The 27980-nt window shown below is 36.5% G+C and overlaps 1 protein-coding gene across 2 annotated transcripts in view; it reads right to left on the minus strand.

Annotated features, from left to right (window-relative positions):
* LOC135196462 (F-box/LRR-repeat protein 7-like) overlaps positions 1–27980 on the minus strand; it is a 409207-nt gene that overhangs the window by 297841 nt on the left and 83386 nt on the right. For both annotated transcript variants that reach the window (XM_064223310.1, XM_064223308.1), the window contains exon 3: positions 17860–17967. In XM_064223310.1, coding sequence (XP_064079380.1) covers positions 17860–17967 — 108 coding nt within the window. The remainder of the gene's footprint in view (positions 1–17859; positions 17968–27980) is intronic.

Consider the following 27980-nt stretch of genomic DNA (forward strand, 5'->3'; position numbering starts at 1 on the left):
TTTACATTAAGAACCTCTTCGACATGAATATGGGGAACCTTAATGGATGAAGGGAGTTTAAAGGATGTCCCACATGTAATAGATTGAAGGTTCGTGGGAGAAATCATGGATTTTTGTTCCCTCAAATAGAACGAACTTTTGCATATTAAAAGACTCTTATTCGAGGAGTAAGCCTACGAACTACTTTGCTGTTGTTGTAGTTCTTGCGGGTGGGGAGGGGGGGGTAAGAAAGCCCTATGGATAAGACTAAAAAGGTCTGAATAAGGTGTTTCGCGTTGAGTTAAAGATACAGGAATTTTAGAACAGGATATTTATGATTTTTTATTAGAATGAAAATGTCAAAAATAAATATTGTGTGGCATGTTAAGCAGTACAGAAAAACTATTTCTAATGAAATATACCGAATTTATTTTAATTTTCTCTCTCTACTTGACCATAGATTTTAGCACGCTCCTCAAGTAAGCTGGAGGTCGGATCACGCCTTGTTAAGTTAAAACTGGTGACACTCGACTTTTCAATCCTTGTATATCTCTTTCGCATCACCGTGATCTTGTTGCGTAGATTTCCACTGTTGGAATGAATGTAGCCTCGGCTGTGAATATATAGTAATTACTAGTGTCTGGTCAGTGTATGCACTTTGAGCTCTGTTATTACCACTATTACTTTCTCTGCTGTCATTTATGAGGTATTATTATATTATTATTACTATTATCCAACTTCAGACAGTTTAGCTCGAAATGTACTACTTATACTTCAGTGTTAAAGCCCAGTACTTATCACAGGGGTTTGTTCCACAATGTGATTCAACCCTTCTGGGCGCCCTGCGTATGTCTTTTACTGATGCTACAGGATGGGGGGAGGGGGTTTCCAATAAAATAGCCTCTCACGAGGCACAATTCACTTCAATTGAAAACAGAAGGGATAAAGAAAGTACCGTGGACAACAAATTTCTGGTAGGTATAAATATGAAATATGGTGGTAATGTGGAACCTGGGTTATCACGAACAGTTGCTACCTAGAGAGTGATGCTCAATTATAGAAATAGAGAAGTCGTTATAAGGAATATCGTAGAGAGAGAGAGAGAGAGAGAGAGAGAGAGGCTGGGAGGTTGTTAACAGTAGGCGCAGAGGAGAGACGGCCCCCCTTATCAGCCCTGTGCATCGGGACCAGCGCCAAACATAAAACTCCTTTAATGACTTGTCTGAACCGTGGACTAGAACCATATAACAACGCTATGCCACCCATAGATCGAGCTGCTCGCAACACGGCTAATCTACGCCCGCGAACACGCATAAAAACGCCCATGCCATCTGCTGGCGGGCGGGCGAGGGAATATTTAGGCAAGTGGAGTGAGCGATGTGTTCGTGAGCTAATATTCAATGTTTCCCTTTCCGGATATCGAAACCTCTTGTTTATACAGAGTTCAGTTCCCGAACAAGAAAGGTGATTTAGTATATACAAGATATGAAGTTGAAGCGAAATGCCTACACGCAGTTACCCTTGAACAAATGCTTACAAGAACATGCAAGATAATGTTTATATACACACATATATGAACGTATATATAAATTCTCATGGATGTTGACAATCTGAGGATATACTGTGGAATGTCAAAACAATCCTGGTTCCCACCATCCGGTCATTTAATATCCCAGGAGAGAGAGAGAGAGAGAGAGAGAGAGAGAGAGAGAGAGAGAGAGAGAGAGAGAGAATCTTCCTATCACAAGAAAAATTTTTATTGTCTCTTGACAAAATTTAATGAGGACCTTTAGGTCCAGAAGCAACAAAACAAAAAATGGCAGAATAAAAATATTTTTTCCGTTAAAGTAAAAAGTCTTCGGAGGACAGTCGAAAGAGGACTTGTAAAATTACGTCTCAAAGATATATATATATATATATATATATATATATATATATATATATATATATATATATCTATATATATTATATTATTCCTTTTGGTACTCAAGTAAATGCAAACATTAGCCAAAATTGTCGGTATATATGTGAAACCTGTAATATGAAGGCCCGAGATATGGTGTAATTAAAACACTACCCTTTCATGACGAAACAGATGAAACATTAATCAACAACTAAGATCTGTCTACAATACTCTCCCTTTACTCTACCTACGCACCTCGTGATGTGACAGATAAAACGCAGCTAAACGCCAGCGCACCTCCTGACGTAACAGACAAAACAGCTATATAAACCTGCGCACCTCGTGACATACTACATCCGCAAAAGCAGCGCATGCGCACCGCGTCAGGTTCCGTTTTATCGTCCTTGCCTGTGTGCCTGAGAAGTGTCACCGTGCGCTCATCATCATACTAGTGGACGCTGGGTACGAAGAGTAGGAGGTCGTATTACTTATAAATATTCCTTGACGACGGCGAGGACGGAATGGGATTGCCTTGTATCATCGGTCACTTTTGGACCCAAATGGAATCCAAACATGTTCGTTTGTTGACGTTTCTCGATGACATCACCCCGCGCAAAAACGGTAATAGACGTCGTACAGAGATGGAGGACGGTGTGGTGGAGAGAGAGAGAGAGAGAATCTTTGTCTCAGATGCACAGTCATCAACTACCTGGATCTGATCCTACTAGATTACTTCTTTCACGAGAGAGAGAGAGAGAGAGAGAGAGAGAGAGAGAGAGAGAGAGAGAGAAACTTTGTCTCAGATGCTTCGTCATATCTAGCTTTGATCCTACTGAAACAGTTGTCTTGCTCCAAAGACTTCGCGTATTTCGCCGTAAAAATACTGCGGCTTATCAGGTACTGGTTTGCAAGGAGAGAGAGAGAGAGAGAGAGAGAGAGAATAATTATCCTAAACCGTAAAATCTTAGACGGAAATGTAAACAAATTCCACTGATTAATTTTAAAACTTCTGCCAATCACAACATGGCCATTCGTACAGCATTCCTGCCTGTCCCCACTGAGCTAAGAGAGAGAAGACGTTTAAGGTTTATCAAAGGGTTCTCAGTAATCAGTTCCTTAATTAATTTATCCTAATATAAATCAACAAGCCATTTCGAAAGGCTGATTCTAAGAGGCTAGAGAATGAAACTAGTTAGAAGAAGAAGAAGAAGAAGAAGAAGAAGAAGAAGAAGAAGAAGAATATCAGATTTAGACCAATGGCCAAGCGTTGGGACCTATGAGGTCATTCAGCGCTGAAAGGAAAATTGAGAGAAAGGGAGGTTTGAAAGGTGTAACAGGAGGAAAACCTCAGAGCAGTTGCACTTTGATACAATAGTAGTAGGAGAGGGTAAAGGAAAGATGGAAGAAAAGAGAATATGAACGGAGGTACCACAAAAGGAATAAAAAGGGGTTGCAGCTAGGGGCCGAAGGGACACTGCAAAGGACCTCGAAATCAATTACCTTAAACACGACCTTATCTCTCTCTCTCTCGTTTTCTTGTTTTCTTTCGTATGAAGTCCAATTCCTTCATTCTTAATCGTATTTCTTTATTTCTTATCTATTCGAGTATGGGTTACCGATGCCTTATTGCGTAAAATTCTAAGCATTTAACACACTGGAGAAGCTTTCATTATTATTAACCTGCTTACTGGTTATTCTTCTTTTCGTTTCTCTACTATGCGTTAGGTCATCAAATTCTAGTCTCCTTTCTTGCTTATCTTTTATCTGCTGTATCTCATATACCCGTCTCTCCATCCGCTCAGTGGTTTCCATTTTTCCGTCTTTATCTCTTCTTCCTTCATTTTCCAAAATTTATTTTTGGCTGTGGTCTCTGTTTATTTTCTTATCCTTGTTCTGTTTACTGTTTTCCTTTCTTCTTTATTTGTAAAATCCCTCCTTTACCCAATTCTCTGCTGGTTCCTCCCTTCTCCAGTTTAATCTTCATTTCTGCCAACATTTAATGTACATTTTCTTATCCTCATCTTTTGCCTCTATACTTCTCCTTCCGCCTCTCATTTTCTTTCCATCCATCGCCCCATTTCTCTCTCTCTCTCTCTCTCTCTCTCTCTCTCTCTCTCTCTTTCTCTCACCGGTAATCATCCTTACCACTCCTTTCCCTAGCTCCCGTTCCATGGAGGTATAACAATTTATTCATGCCTTTTGCATCAAACGTACCCTCCCATCGCCGATCAATTTCTTTTCCCCATGCACGGCGGCCCCCGTTTTTCTCTCTCTCTCTCTCTTCTCTCTCTCTCTCTCTCTCTCTCTCTCTCAGGCAATCGTCCCTACCCCATTCGCCCCGTTCCTTAGCGGCATAACGATTTATTCTTGCATTTTGCCTCTCTTCCACGTCTCCCTCCGCCCTTCATTTTCTTTCCATGCACCGCCCCGTTTTCTTTTCCTCTCTTTTTCCGGTAATCGTACGACCCTATCCCCACCACACCCCACCCACCCTTACCTCTGCGGTATAACAATGACCCGATATGCTCCGGTATGCGGTTCAGGCACGAGGATTAAATAAAGTAGGATTAATGTCAATCAGCTCCACCACGAGGCCGAGACCGCAAAGCGAAGGAAATGACAACCGGGGCCGTAAGGGTTAAGAATCCGCGAAGACTACGGAGTCGGAGCGACCTTACGGTTCCACGAGGATTAGCACCGTTTTCCATTTGGACTCGGAATTATGGACCCACCCGATCATCTCTCCGAGTTGCTGGTAACTCTTATTTTTTTTTTTTTCTTTTTTGGGGGGTAAGGGTTGAGACGAAGAAGAATGAGGAGGAAGAGGGTGGGCAGAGAGAGAGGAAGAAGGGGAAGGGGAAGGGGGGGAGAGAGAAAAAGGGGTTTGAAGGGGGTGGGGGGGGGTGGTTTAAAAAAAATAAAAAGAAATAAATATAAAATTAAAAAATGGAAAATATTAAAAATATAATTTAAAATTGGGGCGAAAAAAAAAAAAAAAAATGGATCATAAATTTTAATAATAAAAAATTTTTTTTAATTATAAAATAAATAAATATTTGTTTTAAAATTGGGGCCTAAAAAAAAAAAGATCCTACAAAAAAAAATCCAGAGAGCCAGTTCCGTCAAACAGTTCCCAAAATTCTCTATAAATTCACAACAAAGCTATGGTACCCAACACAAGAATATTAAGAAAAATAAATGAGAGAGAGAGAGAGAGAGAGAGAGAGAGAGAGAGAGAGAGAGAGAGAGAGAGAGAGAGAGAGAGAGTTAATTGGCTAAATCCAGTCAAAATTTTCTATAAATTCACGACGAAGATATATACTGAAGCAATGGTACCCAACGCAAGAATATTAAGAGAAATGTGTATGCAAACGCAGCTGGTATAACTTGGTGTTATGGAGAGAGAGAGAGAGAGAGAGAGAGAGAGAGAGAGAGAGAAAATCATGCCTACTACTATTCAGGACGCTGAAGTCTCTCACAACCTCGGCTCAACTACTTTTTGCTTGCGAACGATAATGTTTTCTTCGCATAGAAATACGATGTTAGACATTAGCCTGTTCCATATTTATGCGAAATGTAAGAGTATGTCCTGTAAGTTCGTCTATATATTAGATAAAAATGTAAAAATGTATATTGCCTAATATAATTAAAATCACAATAAATGTTTGTCGTTTCAATTTTTTTTATTTAATAAAGATGAAATCAACTACCATATGAAACCACCTTATTCCATATTCTAATCAAGAGAAAAATCCAATACTGTTTCACAATACAAATTCGACAGTAATTCCAGTGAAGACATAAATAAACTTTTTTTTTTCCAAATCCGAATTGAAATAAAAGCAGGAAAAAAAACTTCAGTATCTAGTTCAGAGTCACAGTGACCATAACAAGGAAATATTCGATAAAGACGAGAAACCTTAGCGAGCAGACAGACCCAAGCAAAAATTCCTGCGCAATCAACAGACGCACATAAACCTTTTTTTAACTGACGAGAGAAGGCAGATGGTGGGAAATGATGTCTGAGAATAAAAACCACTATAAATAAGAGCAATAAACAGAAGTAGACGCAAGAACGCTATTCTGGCATCTAGACTAGCTCTGCCGAGACGTAAACACACTTTTAAGAAATATACAAGACTTTTTAATATATTTTATCTATTTATTACTCAATACATATCTTTTTCTAAGGTGGGATCACTCCCTTTTGCATTTCCCTTTACCTCCTCTTACTTCTTCGTAATGAACACAATAATATTCGTTAAAAGCTTGAATTTCAAGTCAATGGTCCCCTTGATAGGCTTGTTCCATATGAATAGTTTTCATCTTCTGAATAATAATAATAAATTTATAAATTATACACGAACTTTTCACATTTTTATTATTGTGGACCTCTTAGAACATTGTATAAACTCTCGTGATAGAGAGTTTTTCCCAATTATCATTATTATTATTATTATTATTATTATTATTATTATTATTATTATTATTATTATTATTATTATTATTATTATTATTGTTGTTGTTGTTAAGAAATTCACAGTTTCGTGAAAACAAATTGTTAAAAAATATCCACAATTATATATTAAAAATATATTTCTATGTAGAAATATATTTTTAATATATAATTCAGGATATTTTTTTAACATTATTATTATTATTATTATTATTATTATTATTATTCATTATTATTATTATTATTATTATTATATTATTATTATTATTATTATTATATTACCAGTTCCTCCACTTTCAAGTGACCAAATACCAAGCAAGCAAGAACGCATGCAAAGGAAAGCACCAACAACCACACATCCCCCTCACTCCCCCCCCCCCCCCCCCCCCCCCCCCCCCCCCCGGGACAAAACAACTGAACAGGGACTTGCCAAGCAAACAAACACATACCTGGTATACTATCACCGTGCATAGCTAATTCTAGCACAACGCATAACTAATATTGACACAAGGCATAGCTAATGCCAGTGCATAGCATCGCTAATCTGGGCAGTGCATGAATTCGTTCAGTGACTGCTTGCACTGAATGCATAGCTATCTTTTTTATTTCTCCTGAAAGGGGGGGAAAGTGACCTAGAAACATTTAAAGGCTGCTGAGGAGAGAGAGAGAGAGAGAGAGAGAGAGAGAGAGAGAGAGAGAGAGAGAGAGAGAAATATGCTGGTTTTAATGGAATCTGCGTTCATCCCTGAACACACATTTTACACCAAGGCTGAAATTATGATCATTTCTGGGACTGTGGTGGTGGTGATGGCGATGATGATGATGATGATGATGATGATGCTAGTGATGACACAGACTATGATGATGATGATAATGACGATGATGGTGATGATGATGAGGATGATGAAGATGATGGTAATGAAAATAATAATGATTTAGATGGTGATGGTGATGAAGATGATAATGATGATGATAGTGATGATAATGATGGCGATAACGATGAGGATGATGATGGAGTGGACGGTGTTGGTGAAGATGATGGTGGTGATGATAATGATATAAATATTCGAAGAAAATAAATTTCCTTTCGATACAAGTATTTGTCAATTTACTCATTTATATTTTCATTTTTCTTTCGAATAGGTGTCTTCTTCTGAATAATAATAATAATAATAATAATAATAATAATAATAATAATAATAATAATAATAATAATAATAATTAATAATAATAATAATTTTTCTCTTACCTTGGCATGGAACGAGTCTACATTCACGGCAATACATGCAAGAAAAAACTTCTAATATAACATTCAATACGAGTGCAATTAAAAAATTTAAAAATAAAATAAAACAACAATATGTCTTGACCTTCCTTGATGACGGCGCAGGAGTGTCTTTGGATGTTAAATATGACTTAACGCACGTCGGTTAAAATAATTACACTTATCGCGGACTTTTAACACAAGGAATGCGAGGAGGAACATTGTAAATGAGCTTTGAACAAATTCGAATGTCCATTTCCAGCGATTAAAAAAATATCTTTTCTTCAGCTTTAAAAAAATTACGTCATGTCATCAAGAGAAACTTTATTTATTTTCCAGACAATAATCATTATCATTTTCTCCAAAAAAATAATAATTACTGATGTCATCACTACATTTCTTTTATCACTGGCAGTGTAATAAAATGATCTGTCCACGGAAATTGTATTAATTATCACAGTAAAGTTTTCCAAAGAAAGATGCAGTCTCGAAGTCATTAGCCATACGAATAATTCAAAAGAAAGGGATTCATTGAAAGAAAATGGCGAAAACTGTCATAAATATATTCTATTCATGTCAGCCATGAAGCAGGCGCTAAACGAATCCCAGAATTAAGGACTTCTTAATGGTTAAAACATCTAAGGCTAAATTATTCTGAAGCATATACAGAATTGTAAAAAAAATAAAGTAGGTTTTCATGATTTCTTTGAAATCATTACTTCTGGAATAAAGTTTTATGTTACTGCCTTAATCGTTGTGTGTGGTCCCTTTGTCATAGTAAAAAAAAAAAAAAATAGCGCTAGGGCTATTTGTCAATAAATCTCATCACACTCTAGTGTGTGTTTTGTTTTTCCTTAAGGATTTCGACCCCTAATCACTCTGAGAAGCAATTCAGAATAATCCTCTTGACAGAATTCAAACTTCTCTAGAAAGCCAAATATCAAGACATAAAAGGATCTCCCCTACGATGTAATACCAAAACAGCATGGTACCTACAAAAGGGAAGATTGTATGTCTATGGCTGGGCACGTAATCAAGCCCACTTATATACCTGGAGGCAGAACACCTACCAAAGGTATGTCATTTTTCTAGTAGAAGAGTACCTATTGACGAACAAGGCGTCTCTCTACCTAAAGGGAAAGTATAAATCTCACCTCTGGACAATGTAGCAGCCTGAGGTCTCGATGTGTGAAAAAAAAACCGTAACATATAAACAGGGTATTTCCGTCAAGTTAGGACACCCAGTTTAGGCTAAGGGGAAGGGATTGTACCTCAACGTAGGATACCAACTTAAAAGGCAAGGCTCTTTGCAAACGGCAGCGTAACTATTCAAGAAAAGGATATTATCTCTCAGGCCAGGGCAACTACTTCGGAATATGGCATCTACGGGAAGGCAGAGTTCAAACTTAAATAAGGGAAAGGAGCTACCAAACGGGAAAGGCATTTATAAAGGACATAAAGCATTCATCAAAGCTTTGGGCAAGGTTTGCCTTCCTGAGGGCAAGGTACCCAAGAATAATCATATGCCCAGCCTGTGATAAACGCCGGACGATCTCTCATCGCTAATAACCAATTTGAAACACTCTACTCCCATCTATGTCAAAAAGAGTGATAAGGCATTCTGTAAAAGCCACGAGCATCATCCGAGAGACAATACATCTTCCGAAGACCCGAGGAACAAGACATCGGATTCTCTGCACAAGGGAACTGTTAGCTACACAGTCTTGATCGTAAAGAACTCGGGAGCCTAGGCATTTGATACTCGTAATATAAAATTAATAAAACTGGCGATTGTCTTCATGGAGGGCCGAAGATACTGCACGAACTTGGCATAGACAAAAGAGGACGAATACGGGATTGGAGTAAAGGAAGGCCAGAAACGGCTTTAAAGCAAAGATTCTTGTCTGGGGTTATCAACTTCGTGACAGAAAAGCGGTTAAAAGGATGACGTTGATCAGATTCCAGTATCATTTTCTTTGATGTCATACCCTTTTAATTAAGGAAAATTACCTTTTCTTTCAATGTAATACAAGTACACAAAATTTTTTGCACATGTGTTGCACTTGCCGTTCAGTAGTTAGTGATCTTTTTTTTTTTTTTTTTGGGGGGGGGGGGAAGGGAGAAGGGGGCATGATTCAGTAATTAAAGTGAGAATGTGACAGTGACAGCAGTAGTGTTCGTGCCATTCTGGAGACGCTCCCAATTACAGAGCAGTGTACTCTAATAATGAACAAATAGAAAAATGTGTCTACATAATTAATTATAATCCCAATAGCAAGGGATTCGTTTTACACATCACCACGGGTGAAAAAATAAGTGAAGGAGGGATGTACTAGGTCCTTACCGGTTTCGACTTTATTTCTAAGCCATTATACATATGTATATCTACACACACACACACACACACACACACACACACACACACACACACACACACATATATATATAGAAATATATATATATATATATATATATATATATATAATTACAAACATACATACATACATACATACATTGCATAATTAAAGCTACAAAACAAACGGAGTGTACTAAGTCGACCGGTTTCGACTTTACTTCTAAGCCATTATATATCTATATGCATACATACATACATACATACATACATACACTGCATAATCAAAGCCACAAAACAAACGCAACGCAAATAGTGTGTGGGGGGCGGTTTAGCTCGGTTGTGACACTCGATAGCGCGCGGCGCCCAATCAATATTTCAGTGTCAAGTTGCAGTGACAAGATACCCGACGGAGGCAATTTGTTTTTCCCTTGACACCTGCAATTGACGTCAGACATGACCGCCGAGCTGCTTTACATCAATACTGTCCGAGTACCTTTTGCGCGCGTCTGAAATTAGCACCGATAGAGAAGATCCCAGCGAATCCTTATTTGGGGACTAGAAGCCTCCGTCGGCATATAAAGCGCGCGCTTAGGAATGGCAAGAATAAACAAAACAAAACAAAAATAAAAACCTTTCAAAAATACATTTTGACGTCCGAAAAACGGTCAATAACTAAATAAAAAAAATAACATTAATGAACAATATTATCATTATAAAAAAATAAAAACTCGCCAAAAACAGCCATTTTGATTTCACTTAGGAATGGCGAAAATCAACAAAAAACAAAAATAGAAAACCTTTTAAAAAAATGCATTTTGAAGTCCGGAAAACGGACAAATAACACTAGTGAGCAATATTATCATTATAAAAAAAATAAAAACTCGCCAAAAAAAAGCCATTTTGATTTCACTTAGAAATGGTGAGAATAAAAAAAATAAAATAAAATAAAATAAAATGTAAAAATAAAAATAAAAAATGCATTTTGACGTCCGAAAAACGGTCAATAACTAAATAAACAAATAACACTAGTGAACAATATTATCATTATAAAAAAAAATAAAAACCCGCCAAAAAAAGCCATTTTAATTTCACTTAGAAATGGTGAGAATAAACAAAAAACAAAATAAAAAACTAAAATGGAAAACTAAAAAAAAATGTATATTGACGTCGGAAAAACGGTCAATAGTTAAATTTAAAAAATAACGTTAATGAACAATATTACCATTATATGAAAAAAAAATTGCCAAAAAAGCCATTTTGATTTAACTTAGGAATGGCAAGAATAAAAAAAAAAAATGGAAAACCTTTCCAAATATGCCTTTTGACGCCCGAAAAACAGCCAATAAAAAAAAATAACATTAATGAACAATATTATCATCATTATAAAAAAACTCTGCAAAAAAAGCCATTTTGATTTTACTTAGAAATGGCGAGAATAAAAAAAAATGGAAAACCTTAAAAATAAACATTTTGACATCCTAAAAAACGGCCAATAACTAAATAAAAACAAAATAGCATTAGTGAACAATATTCTCATTATAATCAAAACTCTCCAAAAAAAGCCATTTTGATTTCACAGAAATCTCCAAAACCAAATCACAAAGAATTCACAAAATTAATAAGTAATACTATAATTTAAAAAAAAGGCTTATATTTAGCCTTCACCTTAACTTTGATAATAATGATTGCTTTAACTCTCAATTACATTTGGTTAAGCGTTTTTATTGGTTGATTAACTTCTTTGCAAAAATATAAAATTCTTATTTTTTCTGCATTATCGCTATGAAACAATGAAATGAATTTATACCTTTCTCAAATTTAGTCCTAAAGCAAAAAATAGAAATTTTTTGCATGCATACGCTGGGTAAATCATAGTAGACAGAGCACAAGCACAAATACAATTTAAGACATAATCGAATTACTTGAAGTTACAAGAAAAATTTTATTAACGTGTGTGTGTGTGTGATATATATATATATATATTATATATATATATATATATATATATATATATATACATATATATTATATAAATGTGTGTGTGTATACTATATAGTTTTCTTCTTATTCTTAGTTGTACTCTTTATTAATTACTTTTTAGAGTTATGACATTTTTTCTTGTAACTTCATGTAATTTGATCAATAAATAAATAAATAGATACATATATATAGAAATATATATAATATATATTATATATATATATATATATATAATATATGATATATGTATATCCATTCATTCATTTTTTATATATCAAATTACATGAAGTTAAAGTTACAAGAAAAATGTCATGAACGCCAAAACGTAAATAATAATAATAAGAAGAAAACTATTTAGTATATATATAAATGACGGGAAAGACAAAGCATAATCAGGGAATTAACGGCTGGTTTGCAAATCGCGGAATAAACCGAGGAGGTTTATTAAAACCCCACTCTGCTAAATCAGCCAGAAGAAAAACAAACCACTTCCAATCTCAAGACATACGAACGACCACTAATACGATTTGTACTGGTCGGTGGTCACTGGAGATATCATCTTGACGAGGTGATCAAGGATACATTTATTTTTTTTCCCCTATTTTTTCTATTTTCTCGCAAATTTGATCGATACGAAGCTTCTAGATCGAAAGCATGAGAGAACATTACAAAAATATTAAATTACAGAAAAGCAGAAAAAATATAAACAAGAAGCACCATACGACTACTATTCTGAGATGGAGAGCATGAGAGAACATCACGAAAATATTAAAATAAAAAAAAGGCAGAAATCATACATAAATAATAACGAAAATAGAGTAAAAACGTATTAATATTTGGATATAAATAAAAAATAGCACCTTAAATAGCAAAAAAAAAAACAGTAATCAGAGCCATTATAAATATTTGAATGTAAATAAATCAAAATTGCGTCTTAAATAGTAACACAAATAAAATAAATCGTTATAAACATTTGAATGTAAATAACTAGATTAAAATAGATTAAAAAGCAAAAATTAAACTAATACTTTATAAATATTTGAATATAAATAAATAAAAATAATACCTTAAAAAGCAAAAAAAAAAAAATCTACAAAAAATAAATTAAAACATAATAAATATTGGAATAGAAATTGCAGCACAAAAGGAAGAAATTGCAATCGCTGAACGTTACCTCCCCGCCCCCTCCCCGGTCCCCACTCCCTAGACAAAAAAACTATAAAAAAATAATGAAAACCTCATTACGTTATCAATAAAAGCAATTAAGCAACTTGACTCGGTTTGCGGATAAATGCTGCGATAGTATGTAAATTAGCTTCGTGCGTTCCAATGAGCACAGGCTGGACAAGAAGCAGAAGCTTTAAAATAGGAGGAAAAAAAAAAAAGCGCAAGCAAGCGCACTCGAACACAAAAACAAAGATAACTACCCCAATGAGTCTGACAGCAAGAGGAAAGATTAAGAAGTTTACTTTGTAGTTCTGATTTGAGGTTTATTTTTGAAGTTCTAATTTGAAGTTTATTTTTAAAGTTCTAACTTGAGGTTTATTTTTGAAGTTCTGATTTGAGGTTTATTTTTAAAGTTCTAACTTGAGGTTTATTGTTGAAGTTCTGATTTGAGGTTTATTTTTGAAGTTCTAACTTGAGGTGTTCTTGACTTCTAGTTTATTTTTGAAGTTCTAATTTATGGTTTATTTTTAAAGTTCTAACTTGAGGTTTATTCTTGAAGTTCTAACTTAAGGTTTATTCTTGAAGTTCTAATTTGAGGTTTATTTTTTAAGTTCTATCTTGAGGTTTATTCTTAAAGTTCTAACTTAGTTTATTTATGAAGTCCTAATTTGAGGTTTTATTCCTAAAGTTCTCATTAGAGGTTTACTTTTGAAGTTTTAACTTGAGGTTTATCCTTGAAGTTCTAATTTGAGGGTTTTTTAAAGTTTAATTTGAGGTTTATTCTTGAAGTTTTAATTTGAGATTTATTCTTGAAGTTCTAATTTGAAGTTTCGAGATTTCTAATTGCCAAATCTAGCCAAATGCAGCCTTTCACTCCCTTCCAATATGAGTTAGAACTGTTTTGCAAAGGGCCGTAAATAGCTAACCATAAACACACACACACACACACAGATTTCTCCAGGACAGCCTGGTGCATTCGCCGTGAAATAATACCGACCTTAACATCTTAGAAACGTAAGTTTCAAAACCCAGCGTCTCTCTCTCTCTCTCTCTCTCTCTCTCTCTCTCTCTCTCTCTCTCTCGCTTCTCAATGTGTGTGTAAATGATTAGGTACCGAAAAATTCCAGCGAGTACGCAAAACAGTCTTAGCCGAGATTACACTTATTAAATCTCCCGTATAATATGATTGGTCACTAAGATGCATAATGGCAGCCCGTTCGCGGGCCACCGTTTCAAAAGAGTTTTTAATGAACTTGGGCATTAGCTAGGGCCCTCAAGCCCATTGCAGCGTCGGGCGCTGACCCAACACCCATATACTACTACAATCGTGCCCCGACACTCAACTGGGAACGGCCTTGAAAGCGTAGTGCTGACTGAAAAGGCCGACGGGGGTGGAAACCTCTTGCTCTAGTAGAGTCCGGGAAAAAAAATGAAAGACTACAGGGACAAAAGATTTAATAATTAACTTTTTTTTTTAAATAAGTGAGACCTCTTCACTCAATTTTCCCTTTACCTTCCCCTACTTCCTAAATCTTTTAAAAGATTTACGTTTGCTTTTGTACATGAAATATACTAAGTGTTCTCCCCAAGTTACAATTCTTTTTAATTTTCGTAAAATTCGTAGCGCAAAGAGGCTATTATTATTATTATTATTATTATTATTATTATTATTATTATTATTATTATTATTATTATTATTATTATTATTATTATTATTATTATTATTATTATTATTATTCGATGAAGTCTACTCATATGGAACAAGCCCACCCAAAGAGTAACTGACTTGAAATTCAAGCTTCCAAAAAATATTATGGTGTTCATTAGGAAGAAGTCGGAGGAAGTCAAGGGAAATACAGAAAGAAGAGATCCCATTTGTTAAAAAAAAGATAAAAATAAATGAATAAACGCACAACTAGATATAAATGTATTAAAATGCAAGAAGAATAGTATGAGGGTAGTAATGCATTGCATTTTACCTTGAACATCTTGAAACCCATTGTTTTTCTTATCAATATTACTGAACAACGATCATTTCTCTCTCTCTCTCTCTCTCCACCCTCTCCCTCTCCCTCTCTCGTCTCTCTCTCCTCTCTCTCTCTCTCTCTCTCTTCTCTCTCCACACACACACACACACAAAGGTGTGAGAATTGGATCCCTGTAGAAAATACAGCATCTACATGATGCCCATTGCTTTTCTCGTCAATATTAATGAACAAAGATCATTACTCTCTCTCTCTCTCTCTCTCTCTCTCTCTCGTCTCTCTCTCTCTGTCACACACACAAAGGAGTGAGAACTGGATACCTAAACATCTTTTAGAAACAACAGCATCTATCCCAGCCTCATTTTAGCAAGCCCAGTCTCATCCAAGGCACCAGAAATAGGACCGACCAAGAAAAAGCATCGGACGCTATGAGAGAAAACGGCAGGAATCGCCGGAGTTCCTCGGGGTAACTTTCTTATTCCCTGACACTTTCAAACTGACCCGAACACCGAATGTGTTTGAAATATTTGAGGAAAATTAGTTTTCTAGGAAAATAAATGGGATGAATAACATGAAAAACCTAGGGCTTGTATATTTCAAGGATTACTGATGTAATTCTGGGCTCTGCGGCGCGAAATTAAACTATACAATTCATGAAATATTTCGACAGACAAAATCAAAGAAATCGAATATACAGCCATATATGTATAACACTATTTCATATATATGTGTGTGTGTATCTCTATCTATCTATCTATCTATCTATCTATCTGTGTATATATATACATATATATATATATATATATATATATATATATACATATATATATATATATATATATATATATATATATATATATATATATATATATATATATATATATATATAAATGAGGATATGAATGACACTATCAGTAAAACAAATGACAGAAAAATTACCTTGTGTATGAGAGAAATTTTACGAGTTAAAAACGCAAAAGTTTCTTTAATTAAGATGTCCTATAACACACTATGAATATTTATGTATTAGGTAACTGGTACTATTTTACTTGAATCAGTTTTGTAATTCTCCCACTGCCTCTGTTCTCCCTAGTTGTCATTTTGGTCTTTGTCTTTCAAGCGACAGGTTAAATAGTATATTTTTTTCAACCCCCTTTTATTTCGATATATATACTATAATATATATATATATATATTATGATATATCATAATATATATATAATAACATATATAGACATATACATGTATATATATAGATATAGTAATTAGATATATTATATATATAGATATATCTATATAGATATCTATATATATATATATATATATATTATATATATATATATATATATATATATAGATCTATATATATATTCTATATATATATTATATATATATATATCTAGATCTAATATATATCTATCTCTATAATAATATATATTAGTTATATATATATATATATATATATCTATATATATATATATCGATATATATATAATAAATAGTATCTATATATAATCTATATAGATATTATTATCATATAATGTATATATATATATATATTATATATGCTATAATAGATATATAAATACGATATTTATATTAATATATATATATTAATATATAATATATTACATATTATATATTATATATTATATATATATATATACTAGATATATATATATATATATATATATATGTATAATATATATTATATATATTATATATCGATAATAAGATATATATATATATATATCAATAGTATATTGTATATATTTCTAGCCCTGGAAAACATAAAAAAAAATAAAAATAAAATAAACGAGCCTATTGCCGTTGTTTACGCTTTCCAACGAATTAGTAAAAATTGGATAATCTAATGTAATTTAAAAAACTACTACTTCTTACTTCTTCAAAAAAAAAAAAAACGTATTTTACAGAAATCCCCTTTTAAAACCTTTAAAAAGCTTCATAAAGAAGCTCCTGGAAGATGGAAATAAAGTGAAGACCTACTTTTAATAATTAAAATATTTAAATTACCAATACTGACGTTTGAAAGATTTAAATATTCATAATAATACAGTCGGGGAATCACTAGCTCTGTGCAATGATTGCGAATGAAATATCAAAAGAACTAAAAATACTAAAAATAAATAAATAAATAAATAAATAAACCAATTTAAATGCATATATTACATTAATCCCACTCGATGAAAAGTTAAAACAATATTTTTTCTTGATCAACTACGAATAACTTCAATGCAGGTACAATTACATTAAAAATAAATAACAAAATATAGAGTAGGAAGAAAAAAATACAAAATGCTAGAAATATAAAAAAAAATAAATAATCAAACGAATTCAAATGCATATAATACATTAATCCCACTTGATAAAAAAAGAAAAAGCAATATTTTTTCATCATTTTTAAAGCAGGTACAGTTACATCAAAATTTAATAACAAAACAAAGAGTAGAAAAATGCAAAGTACTAAAACTCACAAACATGACAAACTCACAGTAACATTTGGGAGAACAAAACAAAAATATTCACCAAAACGGATCAAATATTTAGTGTACAGTCCAGTAACTCTCTCTCTCTCTCTCTCTCTCTCTCAACTTACCTTTTGAGACCGACACAAATAAATCAACATACCAACATATTTCCTCAGAGGGATCAAACATGTTGACTATAGTCCAGCCACTATTCCTCTCTCTCTCTCTCTCTCTCTCTCTCTCTCTCTCTCTCTCTCTCTCTCTCTCTCTCTCTCCTTACCTTGGAATGAGACTGCCTTCCTGGAGCGAGGTGGCGTCAGCGAGAAATCGGCGCTGTGTGTACTCAGACTAATATCGGAATCGTGCGAGAAACTCGAATTTGTTTTTCCTGAAAAAGAACAGAAAAAAATATATTAATAGCTAATAAACTACTGATCATAAAGGAATACATATATATATATATATATATATATATATACTATATATATATATATATATATCATATATAAAACACAATTAGCATTTATTTGCTTTCAAATGTAAAATTGGCCGCAATCATTCCTGAGGTTCGGCCATTTACTTTAGTTGCCCATCACACATTCAGGCACTACAGTCCGTTTTCTATAATGGCCGCCAACCAGTAGGTACCACAACCAAGCGAACCTTACACCACCATCCTACCAGAATCAACCTGAATCTTTTATCCTGATATATACCATTATCAAAATCCCTTGATAAGTGTTCCATATATTCGTCACTGTTGCTGGATATTATTATTATTATTATTATTACCAATTTACTCAGAAGATGAACCCTACTCCTATGCAACAAGCCCACCCAAAGGCCATTGACTTGAAATTCAAGCTTCCTATTTATCAATTACTTAATTTATTTTTTCGTTTTTTAATTAATGTGTGATCTTTTTGTATGTCCCATTACCTTCTGTTATTTCCTTCGCATGAACACCTAATATTCACTGTGGTGGGCTTGTTCAATGTTCATAGGGTTCATCTACTGAATAATAATAATAATAATAATAATAATAATAATAATAATAATAATAATAATAAAAATGTCGCCAGCACACGCAACAAAAGCAAAGCTGTCAAACACAAGCTACAATTACAACAGCATGCAACTTGCAATGGATGTGCAACGGATAAGGGCAACTAGAGAAAAATAAGAGAAAGTACCCGGAGAACAAAAGGATAATAAAAGGATAAAATGAAACACGAGAATAGAAAAAAGGGATAAAATGAAAATAACACCAAATTATACTCTTGTCAAAGACATTTTGAATTAATTTTATTCTGTAAGAATTTTACCAATATTTTACCCCTTTCCAATGACGGCAATCTCAAGTGAAAGGAAATTCGCAGTTGTTCGCGAATTCAAGTGTCGACGAAAATTATGTTCGCCATTTTAAAAAGTAGTAAAATCTACACATCAAATTGTACAGTTTAACATCATGCATTCTCATGAACTAAATGCAAGAAAACAAGTGAAACTTCGGCGCAATCGGGTTTTCTGTCGTACATATTGCTGTGTAAGCCGTGCCCATGAAGCTTTAAGCCACGGCCCGGTGTTGGCCTGTCCTAAAGCGTTGCCAGTCGCACGATTATGGCTAACTTTAACCTTATATAATATAAAAACTATTGAGGCCAGAGGGCTGCAATTTGGCATGTTTGATGATCGGAGGGTGGATGATCAACATACCAATTTGCAGCCCTCTAGCCTAGGTAGTTTCTAAGACCTGTGGGCGGACAGAAAAGTGCGGAAAGACAGAAACGTGCGGACGGACAGACAGAACTGTCACAAAAAACAAAAAAAAATTCCTCATTCTATCCACAGAATAATAAAAATCTCCAGAAAGACACACAGACATGTTGAAAATTACATGCCAAGAGCATTAATAATAATAATAATAATAATAACAGGGCATTGTATATTTACATAGCGATTATAATGAAGATTGTGAAATTGATAATGAGGATCATGACGAAGGTGACAAGGCTATAAAGTCGCCCGTAATGCCCACGTGTGACGGACATAGCAGAACGTAACGTAACAAATCATGGGGGGGGAGGGGGGAGGGGAGGGGGAGAGAATTACAGGATGGAAAACGTAATCACAACAGAGGCACAGAGGCAGATGTACGTCTGCCCAAATTATAGTGTTTTGGGGAGACTCGGAGAGAGAGAGAGAGAGAGAGAGAGAGAGAGAGAGAGAGAGAGTCTGCAGCCCCCATCAATTGATGGGCACTGGCATGACGACGAGCGACGATGACGGGACGATCGTGATGACGAAGATGATAACAAGAAGGACGATCATGGCAGAGGAAGAAGAACAGAATCAGAGATGGAATTTAGGCCAAAGGCCAAGCGCTGGGACCTACGAGGTCATTCAGTAAAAGGTCTGAAAGGTGTAACAGGAGGAAGACCTCAAAGCAGTTGCAATACGAATCAACTGTCAGGAGAGGGAGAAAGAGAATATGAACGGAGGTACAGTAAAAAGGAACGAAAGGGGCTGCAGCTAGGGGTTGAAGGGACGGTGCAAAGAACCTCATGTAATGCTTACAGTGCAAAGCATGTGGTGCACTGACGGCATTTCTCCCCACGGGAATAGAAACGGGAAGATGATAATAACTTAGTTAATTATCTTGAGAACATTGCTATGGACACAGTGCAAACCAGAAAAATATCACAAACGTATAACAAACCAAAAATGTCATCAATTAGGCAAAAGGGGACTTCTAAAAGACCACATTATACTGAATGTAAGTGGGAAAAAAAGAAAGAAACGCAGCCCAGGGAAAAGAGGGTGTGGCAAAGTAGAAATATATATAAAAAAAAGCTGTTTTCTTATTTAGGCAAAGTTACAAATAACTTCTGTACCCGAAATTACACAGAGCATTACATGAGAGGAAGCGAACCATGACAGGCACTTTGCAGTTCAATACCATGAGACACAAGGTTTTTAGCAGTCTCACACACACACACTCACACACACACACACACAAGCTCAGTGTTCCCTCTGACACAAGATTCTCTACAGGTACACTAACACCACGTTTGTCGAGCTGATGTAATGAATTTGGGTTGATATTAAGTCAAAGTAAATGATGAACGAAATTTAATAAATATTTACTGTTTTTCTCACATAAAAGACTCCAGTTTGTGGCAGCAAAAATGTTTGTTGGTGTAAATATCTTGTTAAAAACATTTACGTACAAAATAATCATATATGAATTGGACCAAATAGGTAATGACGTAATTCTACGAGCCCTGTACTCATGTATTACCTCATTTTTTCAAACATTCTAGAACAGAAGAGGAAGAATTTGAGAAACTGCTCTTTTAAGAAAGTTTTCAAACCTTAAGAAAATGAGCAGATTTTTACGAAAATGCAGTGATGAACACCATCGCTGTAATCACTATATACATAATTTACATCAGAACTGGACAGATGTTTACGAAAATACAGTGATGGACACCATCACTAATCACACACACAAAATATATATCAGAACTGAACAGATGTTTACGAAAATACAGTGATGAACAATATCGCTGTAGTAATCACTATACACAAAATTTACATCAGAAGTGGACAGATGTTTACGAAAATACAGTGATGAACACTATCGATGTAATCACTATACACGAAACGGGCATCAGACATTTTCTTTAGGGACCATAAAAGGGGATTGTAAATCCTTTGTTCAAATGATAGAATATAGAATTCAGGCCAAAAGCCAAGTGCTGGGACCTACGATGAAATCAGCGCTGAAACGGGAATTGACAATAGGAAGGTTTGAAAGGTGTGGCAGGAGGAAAGTCAGGTGGAAGAAAGAGAATATATGAACGGAGGTACAGTAAAAGGAATGAAAGAGGTTGCAGCTAGGAGGACCGACACACCCAACCCCCGCTCCGGGGAACAGACATTTTTTTTTTTCGGTTATGTAACAATTCGAATAACCCTGACAACATCATTAACAACCACTTACAACCCCACAACACCTGTTGAAGCAGCCGGGTGAGAGCCTAACAATAATGCCGGCGCTGATCTCCAGCAACGCCCAAAAGCGTATTTATGCATCTTTCATATTTATTCAGCGCGCAGAGCTGCCCACAGGTGAACACATTAAGGATACTAATACGATTTTAATGCAGGTTGATCTTTTGAAGTATGATAATGTTCTAACGCTAAATAATCCTTTCAACAAATAGCTTTGAGTTAGACGCCCCAAGAGCGTTTTTTTTTTTTTTTTTTTTTTTAGCAGTATGAAGAGACCGGTACGCATTAATTCGAGAAGTCTCGACGCGGAATCTCGAACGTTAGAATGAATAAACTTTAATGCTATTTTTCTTTTTTTATCACTTTTCATTTTTTACTGGAGATTGGGGCGGTGCGGAGCCGGGGGGGAGGGGTAGAGAAAGGACGAAAGAGTTATCTATAACAACTGAAAACATGCAAAGGCAAGAACAACTTCTCAGTGCGACCATTTTATAGAAAAAAAATTTAATAACGGAGGAATAAAAAAATAAATAAGAAAAAAGACACGAAGAAAATCAATGAAATCGACAAAAAATGAGAAGGAAAACAAACCCACTTTCGACGGAACTACCTTATTCAACTGATTGATTACTGCAAAATTTTGCTTGCTTTTCCTTCTTCGTACCGAGAAAACACCATAAGGAAAAAAAACTACAAATCAATAAAATCGTCTGAAAAAAAGCTACGCTCGACAGGAAATTCATGACGAAAACTGAATCAAATAATTGATTACTATAGATTTTTCTCCTTTTTTTCTTCTTATTCGTACCGAGAAAACACTTCAGAAAAAAAAATACAAATCAATAAAATCATCTAAAATAAATCTACTTTCGACAGCAAATTCCTGACGAAAACTGAATCAAATAACTCGGTTTACGAACAGATTTTTGCCCCCCCCCCCCCCCCCGTTTTTTTTTTGTAAGTACCCTCCGAAAACACCATTGAAAAAAAACATCAAAACGAATTCGTCTAAAAAAAAAAAAATAAAAATAAAACTTTTGACGGAAACTAACCGATTCAACTAACTGATTACTAGAGAATTTTGCTTATTTTTTTCTTCTTTTCTCTTTCGTACCGAGCTGCAATAGCCGGAGGTAAGGACCCACCCACTGACGGACCCTTGAAAATATCCTAAGATCTAAAAAAAAAAAAAAAAAAAAAAAAAAAAAAAAAAAAAAAAAAAAAAAAAAAAAAAAAAAAAAAAAAAAAAAAAACTCATTACCCCAAGGGTTGGGAGATGAATGCCAGAGACATTACGAGGAGGAGATGATAGAAGCGAGAGAGAGAGAGAGAGAGAGAGAGAGATACAAATTACAGATAAATGATAGACAAGGCAAAACAAACAGATACACAGACATACATTACAATGAGATGAAAGGAGAGAGAGAGAGAGAGAGAGAGACAGGCACAAAATGGAGACAAATGACAGACAACGCAAAACAAACGAATAAATGAAAGATTTATAGTTCAGAAATAGATTGAAAGCGAGACCTAAACGAAAATAAAAACGAAAATAGAAAAACACCGAACTATAAGATTAAAAAAAAAAAATACCGTAAGAAAATAAACATGCAGACGGAATAAAAAATAAGTGAGGAATTGGGACAACTCTAAATTGAAATATTTAATATGAGAGAGAGAGAGAGAGAGAGAGAGAGAGAGAGAGAGAGAGAGAGTCCAATATAGCACTGGTGGTGGTGGTGGATCCTGAAAGAATGAATCCCTTGAGGGGGTCCGTCTCTTCACCTCCCCCTTCCTTCCCAGACCTCCTCCTCCTCCTCCCCCTCCCTTCCAAGACCTCCTCCTCCTCCTCTCCCTCCCTTCCAAGACCTCCTCCTCCTCCTCCCCCTCCTCCACCGTCGCAAAGCTGACTGATGACCTCTCTCTCTCTCTCTCTCTCTTCGGAAACGTAACTATAAATAATGCCGACCTTTCAAGCAGCGACGCCAACATTGATACATAAACATACATTAATATAGACACAAATCATTAAGTCTTTAAATTTCTTAAAAGAACGACACATTCTTTTTTTATAATTCAGCCGTATTTGTATTTTTTCCTTCAATTTTCCCACGAAGGAACAAACATCAATCGCGCCTACAAAAAAAAAAAGCAACACCCAACGAGAAGAAAACCCGCACTGGCCGGAACTCACCCCTCCTCCCGCCCCCAACCCCAACTCCTACCACCTCCCCCCACCCCCCTGCCCAACTCCTCCCCAAAACTTCCAAAATTCCGAAGTAATTTCGCCAATAACAGGTCTTTTTGTTTTACGCATTCTAACCCACAATTATAGAAGTAGGCGATGCAAACGAGCCACCTCCTCCTCCCCCTCTCCCCCTCCTCCTCCTCCTGCTGCTTTCGTAGTACCTAAAAAAGATTGAGAAAAAACAAAGAAAAACGTAAAAAAAAAAATAAATAAAGGAAAACAATGAAGGAAAACGCCGGCGCGCGCTCTACTCGACCCCGTCACTCACTGATGGATAAAGAAGGCAACATCCCCTTTTTAAAACAATATGGTTAAAATATAGCTCAGCAAATACCAAGCACGACGACGACGACGAAGAACGGCCCCATGTTACAACGGCAGGGCACAACCGCGGGGTTTGGGCATGTATGATGAAGGGCCTTTAGTAGGGGGGGAGGGTGGAGGAGAAGAAATGAGGGAGGGAGAGAGAGGAAGGGAGGTAGAGGTGGTGGTGGGCAGGGTGGGTGTGTGTGTGCTATCGGGCTGATACTGGAATTGGCAACACTGTAAACCACTCTGCGCGGAATCCCAGGTATCTGCTGTTTCTTCAGCGTTCAGCTGCGTCTGGCGTAAGTGACGCTTCTCCGACGGGCGTCACAGCCCCGAGAACTGGCAGAATAAATGAAAAAACGTCTCGCCAAATCGCACGACGCACTACGACGCACGACCGACGTGACGTAACGACGAAACTATGCGGAATCGTCGTCGTCATCATCATCTCGCTCGGAGAATCGGACGTGTGGTTACACGCCTTCCCTCTCCATCTCCCCCCCCCCCTCCCCCCGCCAGTACCCCTCCCCCTTACGGCCCCTAGTCCCCGGGCAAATATCCAGCGGTCGAATTCACAAAAGCAGCTCACACACACACACACACACAACACACACAAGTCCTTCTCCCATCAAAAGGAGAGAGAGAGAGAGAGAGACCCCATTCCGTCTTTTGGAAGCATCATTAAGAAACGATTTCTTACTTTCAAACGAGAGACGCACAGCAGCGCAAAGAGTTCCAGCAGAGAGAGGTCCCGAGGCTGGCTCTCTCTCTCTCTCTCTCTCTCTCTCTCTCTCTCTCTCTCTCTCTCAAATGCGACTCCTTCCCAGCCCAGACGGTATACCTAGTAGTACTCTTCACTCGGCCAGTCATCGTCAATAGGCAAAGAGACAGTTTCGAACCCGTGGCGAATCAGGGTAGCCTTGGCTAAATGAACATGCTATTAAGGGGGCTATGATGATGCTCGCACAACGGCCGCATTGCTCGTTCTGCTTCGGCGGACGTCATTCCAGAGAAAAAAGCTCCGACGGGAAAAATATATAAAATATAAAAACAAAAACTAAAACAAAAAATGATAAAAAATTGAACGTATATCTAAAATCTTTAATTCTTATTCAATATATTCGGCGATACCTCAATTTACATCTTAACGCATCTTTCAGTCAAGCACGACGTACGAAACTGATTTCAGGAACACTAGGGTGCCAGGGGGGAGGGGATGGGAGGGGGACTGCTATGTAAATGCTGGCAGCAGAATCTTTAACGGTGCATCTATCTATACCTCGGGATCATCGATATTATGAAAACGCTGCAAGTGCATTTGTCTTGGGCTGGGTCAAGTTAAGGACAGGTCGTTGTAGAACGGAAGCCTTTACATAAAAGGTATTAGTGCTTTATAAGCTAACCTCTCTCTCTCTCTCTCTCTCTCTCTCTCTCTCTCTCTCTCTCTCTCTCTCTCTCTCTCTCTCTCCTCTTCTTGATGATGAAGTCTGCAAGCACCACTGATTGTTCCTCGAGACAGTGGGAAGAAATCGCCTCTCATTTCCCCACACATAATATTTCCTTTTGTTGGTTAGTTCCCGAGAGAGGCAGACAAATAATAACACCTCCTTTAACACCAGTAATAATATATATAATATTATTGCCCTTTGTTGGTTATTTCTCGAGACAGGCAGAAAAATATAAACTCCTTTCACGCCAATAAGAATGTTTCTCTTTTATGGATTATTTTTGGACAGGCGGGAAAAATATGACCTTCCTTAAGGCCAGTAATATAATAATATTTCCCATTGTTGGTTATTTCTCGACTGGACGGAAAAATATAACCTGCTTTGATGTGAATAATATTTCCTTTTATTGATTATTTCTCGACAGCGGGAAAAAAAAATCTTTCCCCCAAAAAATAATAATATTCCCTTTTATTATTTCTCCAAAGCCTGGATAAATCACCCCACGTACGTCAATAAATAATATTTTCTTTTATTGTTTATTTCTCGAGACAGGCAGTAGAAAAAAATAACTTCCTTTCACTCAAATAACAATATTTTCCTTTATTCCTTACCCGAAAAACTGCCAGGGGGCTAATTTAGAAAGAAATGGACTCCCAAATAATGTTTCCCTTTAGTCCTCCCCCGAAAATCTCCCCCCGCCCCAACCCCCGGGCTAATTGGGAAAGAAATTTATCCAAATCTCGGAAGGCGATCAGTCTGGGAGTCTGACCACGGCCGTGGTCTGACGCTGACGCCTGACAGCCACAAAGCCCGCAGTCAGTCTCGACTCTCGAGTGACACACTAGCGGCTGTCAGTCTGATTGAGCAGCGCCCTAAACCTTCTCCATTTGTAAAATACCCGGCCAATAGAGAGAGAGAGAGAGGGGGGGGGGGAGAGGCTGTAGGGGGTAGGGGAGAGGTCCGGGTATCTCCGGCTATCGCCGAGCGATAAAGGGAGCGCGAACCGTGAGCAAACATGGCAACAAAGACGGGCGCTTACTCTTTTTCAAATCTCTCATCATTCCTTGTCTCGCTGGATGCTGATGATGCTGCTGATGTTGGCTGCGTTGGTCTCTCTTCCTTCTTCTTCTTCTTTTTTAGTCTCTTCTCCTCCTCCTCCTCCTGCTCCTCTAGTCTCCTTCTTCTTCTTCTTTAGTCTCTCCTTCTTCTTCTTCGTTAGTCTCTCCTCCTCCTCTTCTTCCTCTAGTCCTCCTTCTTCTTCTTCTTTAGTCTCTTCTCCTCCTCCTCCTCCTAGTCTCCTTCTTCTTCTTTAGTCTCTTCTCCTCCTCCTCCTCCTCCATAATCTCCTTCTTTTTTAGTCTCTTCTCCTCCTCCTCCACCTCCTCTAGTCTCCTTCTTCTTCTTCTTTAGTCTCTCCTTCTTCTTCTTCTTTAGTCTCTTCTCCTCCTCCTCCTCCTCCTTCTTCTTTAGTCTCTCATTCTTCATCTTCTTTAGTCTCTCCTCCTCCTCCTCTAGTCTCCTTCTTCTTCTTCTTCTTCTTCTTCTTCTTTAGTCTCTCCTTCTTCTTATTCTTTAGCTTTTCTTTCCTCCTTCCTTCCTCTCCTTCCTCCTACCTTTCTCCCTTTCTTTTTCCTTTTACTCACCTTCTCTCTTTGTCTCTTCCTTTATCCTTTTCTCTCCTCCTCCTCCTCCTCCTTAATCTCCTTCTTTTTTAGTCCTCTTCTCCTCCTGCCTCCACCTCCTCTATTCTCCTTCTTCTTCTTCTTTAGTCTCTCCTTCCTCTTTCTTCTGCTTAGTCTCTTCTTTCTCCTCTCTCTCCTCCCCTTCTCTTTAGTCTCTCATTCTTCCTCTTCTTTAGTCTCTCCTCCTCCTCCTCTAGTCGCTTCTTCTTCTTCTTCTTCTTCTTCTTCTTTAGTCTCTCCTTCTTCTTATTCTTTAGCTTCTTCTCCTCCTTCTCCTCCTCCTCCTCTAGTCTTCTCCTTCTTTTTCTTTAGTCTCTCTTTCTTCTTCTTCTTCTTTAGTCTCTTCTTCTCCTCCTCCTCCTTCTCTAGTCTCCTTTTTCCTTCCTTCTTCCTTTAGTCTCTTTCGTCTTCTTCTTTCCTCCTCCTCTCTTAGTCTCCTTTTTCTTCTTCTTCTTTAGTCTCTCCGTCTTCTTGTTCTTCTTCTTCAGTCTCTCCTCCTCCTCCTCCTCCTCCTCATCTAGTCTCCATCTTCTTCTTCTTTAGTCTCTCCTCCTCCTCCTCCTCCTTCAGGAAGGCAGGCGAAATTGCGGGACGCAAAAATGATTCGCATCCCTCACTGTCAAAGAGGAAGTGGTTTGGCTGTCAAGTCCCGAATGCGTATCATCTCTCAAGCTGCATTCACAAAACGCGGGAGGAA

The sequence above is a fragment of the Macrobrachium nipponense genome, chromosome 17 (genome assembly GCF_015104395.2).
Source record: "Macrobrachium nipponense isolate FS-2020 chromosome 17, ASM1510439v2, whole genome shotgun sequence".
Taxonomy (NCBI): domain Eukaryota; kingdom Metazoa; phylum Arthropoda; class Malacostraca; order Decapoda; family Palaemonidae; genus Macrobrachium; species Macrobrachium nipponense.